The sequence below is a fragment of the Erigeron canadensis genome, chromosome 5, assembly GCF_010389155.1.
Source record: "Erigeron canadensis isolate Cc75 chromosome 5, C_canadensis_v1, whole genome shotgun sequence".
Taxonomy (NCBI): domain Eukaryota; kingdom Viridiplantae; phylum Streptophyta; class Magnoliopsida; order Asterales; family Asteraceae; genus Erigeron; species Erigeron canadensis.
The window spans coordinates 12,095,964-12,104,879 of record NC_057765.1 but is presented as its reverse complement, the minus strand read 5'-3'; the positions used below and the strand labels follow the sequence as shown (position 1 = coordinate 12,104,879).

Genomic DNA, 8,916 nt, shown 5'->3' with positions numbered 1-8,916 from the left:
CCGTCTGTCTGCGGATGGTAGGCTGTGCTCATATCGATTCGCGTTCCCAAGGCTCGTTGCAGCGATTTCCAAAATCCTGAGGTAAATCGACTATCCCTATCACTAATGATAGATACTAGAACGCCGTGTTTAGCTACAATCTCCTTAAGATACAGACGCGCATACTACTCCATTGAGTAATCTTCACGTATGGGTATGAAATGCGCTGACTTGGTCAGTTGATCTACCACCACCCATATTGCATCCTTACCACTACTCTTTCTTGGTAACTTCGTAACAAAATCTATAGTAATCTTTTCCCACTTCCAACTTGGCAGCTCTGGTTGTGTTAGCAGTCCTCCTGGCTTCTTATATAATATAAATAAATGTTTATTAGAATATCTTATAATTGTCTACTATTTTTTTTTTATATAATATATCTGAACTAAAATACCTGATAATATATTGCGCATAATACTAAAATATGTAAGTAGAATATCTTCGGTAAAAGTTGATAAATATGTGAAGTAAATATATTATATATATACATATATATCTTTTGGTCCGGTCCGGTTTTTGACGGTTTACGTTTTGCTCAAACCGTAACCGGACCAAGGAACACGGTTTTTCAAATATTAAAACGTCAGACCAGGCTTTAACAACTCAATCCGACCAAACCAATCCAAGTACCTCGGTTTCGTCCGGTTTCGACGGTTTGACGGTTTGATGAACACCCCTACTTTCAAGTTTATTATTTTAATCATTTATTTAAGATTCAAATATGAAAAAAACTATCACCACCAAGACACATTTAGATTGTATGGTTTATAAGTTTGTTTCTTTAGTTTTTACAAAATGACGATATAAATAAAACATGTTTATTTAGTGTAATAGTAAAATGTTCAGAAAGACATAATATTTTCGTTATTATACAAAATCATTGATCAGATTATTAAATTTAGGGTTTATGTTTTTTCTATGGCTACTTATTTAAAAATGGACCGGTATAATATGGGTGTAGCCCTTAGTCCAATAGGTGTAACCTGTTCAGGGGAGCTTCGCCCTTATCGGGCGGAGCCATCAAGAAAATATATAAAAGGGTTGGAAGCTGAACGTATTTGAAAATGATTTGAATTTGATGAACGACGATCCGAAGTTGGTGGTGGTTGGATACGATACATCCTCCAGGTTGGTGGTGGTGAGGGTGGTGGGGAAGAAGGCTAGTAGTGGTGGTGGTGGCAGATTGAGGTGTTCAAACGATGATGCTAATGGTGGGGGTAAGAGGATTTGAAGAAGAAGAGGGGGGGGGGGGGGGGAATGTGTGGCTCATAATTGTTTTCGAGTCCTCTTGAAAATAAAAGTACTCAGATTATCTTTTTTCTTCTGTTAATATATGTGTGTGTTCCCATTAACAAAAAATAATAATATAATGTAATGATTTATACAACATCCATCATTCTCAATACCATGTAATATTGGAATATAACAAAAAATAGTAATATGTTTTTCTTTCTGACAAAACAATGACAAAATTTGACACAACACATAAAAGTCATTGCTTGAAAAATTTTGGTTTAGTTTTTTTTTTTTTAAACTCTATAATTTTTAATAGGGAAATGATTAATCCCTCAAATTAAATAGCTTAAAGTCCTCTTAATTATGAGATGATGACATGTGAAAAAAATCAGAGTGAAAAAAGAATTAATGGATACCATATGTCACCTTCTTATAATTTTAGAAAGATTTTTATGTTAATGTTTAGGAGGATCTATTATTTTCTTTCCAAATAACAATTTAATTGTTCACTTATAAAATGTCAAGAAAATATATTATTCATAATCAAAACACAATGGTGAAACAATATAAATGACAAAGATAGGAAGAAATATAAATCCGGGTTACACTATATAAGACTATATGTAAAAGTTATGTTTATTATTATTATTTTTATCATGCTTATGTTGATAAAATAATTGGAGTTGAAAATTTCTTTCAATTACTAACATTGTTACGTTTTAATAATTTACCTTTATAAATATATAACATTATGATTTTATGTTTGTTATATTTAATATACGTGCCGTTTGTCATATGCAAAGATAAAAATCTAATGTACTTATGTGGTCATAGTTATCTTTTTGTCATTTACTCGTACTATTTAGTAATAATGTATGTATTTCCCGTGTAATACACGAGATAAACGTGATAAAAAAATTGAATAATACCATAATTAGTAGTTATAGATTAGACATGGTGAAATATATTAGCCGACCTACACGTGGTTCGATGGCTTTAAAAATTTAACTTGAAACCGTAAGTCATGTGTTCGAGGTCAGCATATTTATAAATTTTAAAGTTGTTATATACATATATGGTATGTTGAAATATAATAGCATTATTAATTTATTCATAAACAAATATTTTTACATTAAAGACGGTTAGTAAGATACGTATGTTATAAGTTTGTATAATGAGGATGTCTGCTGAAAAAAAAAGTAATATTGCTAATAAAAAATAATTTTTATCGTAAATGGTTCGAAAGATATATTTGTTATATCTTTCTACAATGACGATGTAAATTTAGATATTGATAAAACATTTTTATTTAGTGTGACAATAAAATTCTCAAAAAAAACTATATATATATAATCTCTTTTTTTACACAAAATCAACTATTTAAGGGATAATGCAGAAAATTGAAAGCACCTTTCAACCAATTCACAAAAATAGCACTGACCTTTAAAGGTTTTACTTTTTAGCAATGAACTTTGATCTCTTATTGGATTAATCCAACACCAACGACGGCAGTGTTGGAGGTGGAGGTGCTTTCTTCTTCGAATTCTTTAACTAATTTAAAAACCGACGACGGTTTGTTCGAGTTCGAGCTAACCTCTAAACCTCTGCCATATGGATCTATGTCCTCTGCTCATGAACTCTTCTTAAATGGCCAAATATGGCCTATGAAACTCTCGTCTCACCTTGAACATCCTCGGGATCTTCCTCCCGGCGAAAAACGATGACATTTAATTATAGTAAAAAAAATGCCCATGTCATCAGGTACGCGTGTCAAATGTTACTATTTTCGGCGATAAATGAAAGGTCATTGCTAAAAAATAAAACTTTTAAAGGTCACACGCGTGTCAAATGTTACTATTATGTCACTGCTACAGTTATCTCAATATGTAATTACTAACTTTAAACAACTGTATGTATCCATCCAATAAAGCAACATATAATTCGCAGTAATGTTACATTACTAACTTTAAACTACATTATGTATATTTTTTTGGATGTGTTTTCGTTTAGAACGACATGATATATTACTCATACTTTTAAATTACATGAATATCTGAAATGGAACTTAGGATTTTTGAAAAAAACTCCTTATTAATCATCTTTTACAAATGTGGTAGGTGTGATTCGAAGTCATGATGATCTTGTTAAAGTCAAAGACTTTATCAATTAGAAATCAACCCTATTAATTTTATCTTAATTTATAATATCATTAATTTAATCCAAAGGTGCAATTCGATATTTGAAATTTGATAGCATAGCCCTTTGACCGTACAAAATAGTTATAGTAAGATATAATTACATTACATATATTAGATTAATTATATTATATGAAATATATATGTAAGTTTTGGAGTTTATGTATATGATTTGGAAACAATTAATGTTTCTATATAGATGGATCGATATATATAAATTCTTAAAATATTTATGTTATTAATGTTTGTAATTTGATGATGATAATTATGTTATTTTCATCTTGTAAGGAAAGTATTAGGCGTACACCTTTTTTTACCTAATAATTGTTTATACGGATTATTATTTAAGGGGGTTCTTTGTCTAATCATATAAAGTAAAAGTATTAATATTGTCATTTAATAAAGATGAAATAATTAAATTTGATCAAATGGTTATAAATCAAAGATATAGTTCATCTAAGTGTTCTTATTTATTTAGGAATGAATTTAGGACCTTGTTATATATATATTGGTAGATTAAGACCATAGGGCTTCGGCCCTTTTTGCTTTTCTTTCTTTATTATGCAACAAGTCCACGAGACCACCACCGTCACCACTTCTAGCCCAACTTTAATTTGGAATATATTGATGTTAGATGTGGGCTCATGTCATGTCTTCTTTTTGTCTTCTCGGTTTTTAGAGCATTTACAGTGGGTTCGTCCCTACTCGTACTCGGCTAGTTCTCGGAAGAGGGACGAACACACACGGTTAGATGTGACTCATCCCTGGGCTCGTTCTCGGTGATTCGTCTCTCCACAAACGAGTGTTTCACACTTTTTTTTTCCTTTTTACAACGTAACGGTTTGTTTTCAAAATTTAAAAAAGTTTACACTAATGGTCCCTAACGGCCATATTTGATATTTATACGTATTTTACACTTTTGGTCCCTATTTATCATATATATATATAAGGTTTAGTGCGATGGAATGCAACTAACTATGACCAAAAAGTTATAGTGTACACCAACTAACGTTTTTGTTTATTGTATGCATAAATTTAGTAAAAATGTTTATATCATGTAACTTTTGTGACCGACCAATCAAAACCTTACACGTGGCCTGTTTAAAAAAAAATTACACGTGGCAGCTCATATGGGCTGCCACGTATACACATTGCATGATTTAAACATTTTTACTAAGTTTATGCATACAATAAACAAAAACGTTAGTTCATGCACACTATAACTTTTTGAGCATAGTTAGTTTCATTCCGGCGCATTAAACCCATATATATAACACACTCTTCTACACAAACCATTATCATACAAACAATTTATCTATTAAAAAACACACACTTTTTTACACAAATAACACATATTCGCAAAAGAAACATGGCAAATAACATACCAAACATGACCGTTCATGCTGCAAAAATGGGGATGCAGGATCACAAGCTTCAAAATGATGCAAACAGATCTGAAGTTAACAATGTCATTGACAACTTGATTGCCAACAAAGCGGCACTCGCAGCTGAAATTGAACGACGTGAAGCTGCAAAACATGCTCGCAACGCCGTTGAAGTTGAGTACATTATTTATCTTCGGCAGCACATCGACTGGTACACACAACCTATTTTCCAGCTTACGCAACTACTAACACGTTAAACTTCACTATAGACCACGCATTATACTGGCAAGGTGCTATCGGTGGTGGTCGTTCTGATGATTATCTGACCGACCCTGGGGAGGAGTACGCATCTCCGCAACCTAGCGACCGTGACGGGTCTCCTGAACGCTATCGGTACATTCATCGCAATGACGGCGACAGTACTGTGGACTCGGACTACTTTGATTGTTAGTCTTATGTATTGTGTTAGTATTAAGTGTGTTTATTAGTAACATGTTAGTGTTAAGTGTGTTTATGTTTTTATTGATCACATATTCGTATTATGTAGTAATGTTTTATTTTATTGTATTGTGTGTTATTTATTAATGAAATTTTTAATTGTGTTTTTATTAAAAAATTGAAGTTGTATAAGTTAGAGGGTTAAAAGTGTATAAATTAAATAGATGGTAGAATATTGGGTTGAAAAGGTAAAGCTAAATAAATAGTGGGTCCTAGACTAGTTCTGGCATTGTGGGTGTTTTAGGGGATTAGTCCTTGGTTAGTCCTTTGGCTGATGTGGAGCTGACAGGAACTAGTCCTTGGAGAATGAGTGTCACCCACTGTGAATGCTCTTATTGTACACGAACACCACCACCTAGTCTTCGTAGTAGCTTCGTCCGAGTTCAATTATATTAATTTTAATTCAGTCTCATCATCATTCATGTTATATACCTATAATAACAAAATAAATTATTAAGTAGAAAGACATTGAGGAAAAAAAGGATCCATCTCGTGGAACAATTGGTGTAATTTTGAGTTGATGTAATGTTGTTGTGTATAGTTTGTCGTACCACTATTTGGTGTCTACTGACGTTGTGAATAATAGTAAACTTTCCAAAAAAAAAAATTTAAGTACAAAGATCTAAAAATACAATTATTATTTATATATAAAATACTTAAATAGGGTACAGAAAAAGTTTGTGAGCTCGCATTTCAAGACAGCACTAGCAACATGATTAAGAAAAAGTCCTAAGATGGTTCCTCTACTAGCTTTTGGCATGACATATAGCGAGATAGGAAACGCTTAAGTTCGATTCACTCATTTATTCATTTTAGAATTTAAACAATGACAAGTTGTCAACTCTGGTCATCAAGTTGGACATGATATTGGTGGAGACCATTTTGTGCTGGTTGGGCCAAGATTTGCCCGATTATGTCTTCAATGATTTATGTGATGTTAAGATTGAAACAGGATAAGATTAGTAGGCTTGGAACCACCATGGGACGACACTTTCAAAGTCTTTAAATCTTAGACATGCTCTTGGTCGCAAACATCCTACCCATTGAGCAAACACCTATTGTTTGGAACTCTTTATTAGCCATAAAGGTAATTTGTATCGCAGTTGTTAATGTATGACCTAACTTTAAGACTTAATAGGCATTCTAAACGTGCCTCTTTCTTGCCTTGTATGTTCCTCCATCCATCTATGGTTGCCCTTTCCTTCATTTATCTATGCATATCACTGAATCTTATAGTATGGATTCAAAGTCTACAGGGTTTAAGGTCCCCTTTAGTCTTGGGATCTTTGACATCTGTGAGGGGAAGTCTTTCCATGCTAACATACAAATGTTCTTAGGCAGGAGGGAGTACCAGTCGGGTAGAGCTTCAGGTACCTCAAACCCGATCGGGTACACCGTCGCAAGGTCTCGAGTAGCCATCGGGCATGAAAAATCGAGTAGGGAATCGGTTAGTGAAGCCGATCGTCGGGTTCAAAATTGTAACGTTAAAAAGCGTGGGTTCCCCCCCCCCCCTCAACGGCTACATTGACCAGGTTTTTAAAAAATATATATATTTTTTCCCTCCTTTCCTTCTTCTTATATATATATATATATACACCTATATGTATATATTTCTTCTTCACAACTATTTCTTCTTCACCATATACAACCACCATGGAACCACCAAGAGGTAATAAACGAAACTCACCACCACCACCGAACTGGGCACCACCACCACCATCAAATTGGGTACCACCACCAAATCATCATCAAGCACCACCACCACCGAATTGGGCACCACCACCGAATCGGTACTATACACCACCACCACCATCGGCTCACTACTCCCAGACACACCAAAAACAATACTATACACCACAACCTGCTAGTCCAGCCTACGACTACAACATGGCTCCTTCGCCTCACGTCGAACCACACCACTTTGAACTTGCACAATCGAGCGAGTTTCCTGTTTTTGAAGATCTCTCCACTGACGACGTTGTATCTGAAACACCAACTCCAACTCCAACCGCAACTCCAACCGGTTTGTATTATACTTAGACACGTTGAATATACATATATATATACTTATTATATATATACACTTTGTTTTGTAGAAGTGGCCGAAGAAGAAGAAGACGATGAGGTTCAAGAATGTGATGCTCGTGGGAAGAAAAAGTTTGCCGGGAAGAAGCCGCGTGAACTATAGACGGAAGAACAAGAGGTGGCGTTGGCTCAAGCATGGATTCAAATCTCGGAGTGTAAGAAATTTGGGAACGAACAAAAGGCGGAAGGGTTTTGGAAGCGGATTCTTCAACACTATGCTACTACCTTGGGTTCGACTACACGAACCTTTCATAGCCTGACTACAAGTGGAAGGTGATGAATGCGGAGATGGGTAATTTCAACGGGTTGTGGATTTGGATTCAAGCGGTAAAAATATGAACCATTGTTTATGTTCTATATCGTCTTTCCGTTTTGTGTATATTTGGTATATGCGAGTTTCTGTTTATGTTCTATATTTGGATTCAAGCAATGTTTCTGTTTATGTTTATGCGAGTTATATTAACAATACATTTGGTATATATATATATATATGCGAGTTATATATATAGTTGTGGTATATATGCGGTTATATATATAGTTTTGGTATATATGCGATTATATATATAGTTTTGGTATATATGAACCATAGTTTATGTTTCTGTTTTATGTTTATGTAGTTTCGTGCAAAGGGGAGTGGATGCAATTACATGGATATTACGACGACCGCTTTGTCCGATTACTATACCAAAATGGACAAGCATTTTACGCATTTACCGGCGTGGAATGTGGTGAAAGATCATGACAAGTGGAAGCACCAAGAATGTTTCTCTAGTATTGTAGGAATGGGAATCCCGACGTCTAGCGGATCTTCAAAGAGAAAGTCATCGGATTTTGAAGAGGCAAGCAACGACAATGTCCTACCTGACATGATTGAAGACCCCTGCCCGCCCCTGCTGCCAAGAAAGACGGGAAAAAAAAGCAAGCTGCATCATCTTTGAAATGGCGGTTTGGATCAATTAAATCACGATCTAACAACATCTAAGTGTGCAAAATCCACTTATATTCGTCTTTGAGGTTTCTAAATAATTATGAACATATAATCACGAATACACATAGAATAAGAGATAAGAACAGATGTAAAACTCGTGAATATCATTAATCATAAGATTACAATCACCAAATCAGTATACATCTTACTGGCACGGGGTATAGATCTCTACCCCGTGCGATATGAACAAAATCTGTTACAACTAAGATCGTTAACCCTAAATTGTAACCTAAGTCTTGTATATATAGGTTGTCGAATGGGTTGGGCTTCTATCATGTTCGTGGGCTTCGATCTCCTTCACACGAACTGCTGCCTCGTGCTGACGTCATCACGAAGTGATGATGACGTCATCACGACCTTGATGATTTCTTCTTTTCATCATAATCAGCCCTTTGAATTGTATTGCAACGAACAACAATCTATGCACGAAATGTACATCTACAATCTTCCAGCTCGGCGACAAGTGTGGCGGATGAACTCACGAACTACG

General features: G+C 34.6%; 1 protein-coding gene across 1 annotated transcript; it reads left to right on the top strand.

The window, feature by feature from the left end:
* The first annotated feature begins 7,006 nt into the window (after positions 1-7,006).
* On the top strand, positions 7,007-7,541 carry LOC122601213 (extensin-like). The gene is made up of 2 exons (XM_043773977.1): positions 7,007-7,376; positions 7,450-7,541. The coding sequence occupies exons 1-2, from the start codon at positions 7,007-7,009 to the stop codon at positions 7,539-7,541; spliced, it is 462 nt and encodes a 153-aa protein (XP_043629912.1).
* Positions 7,542-8,916: the final 1,375 nt, after the last annotated feature.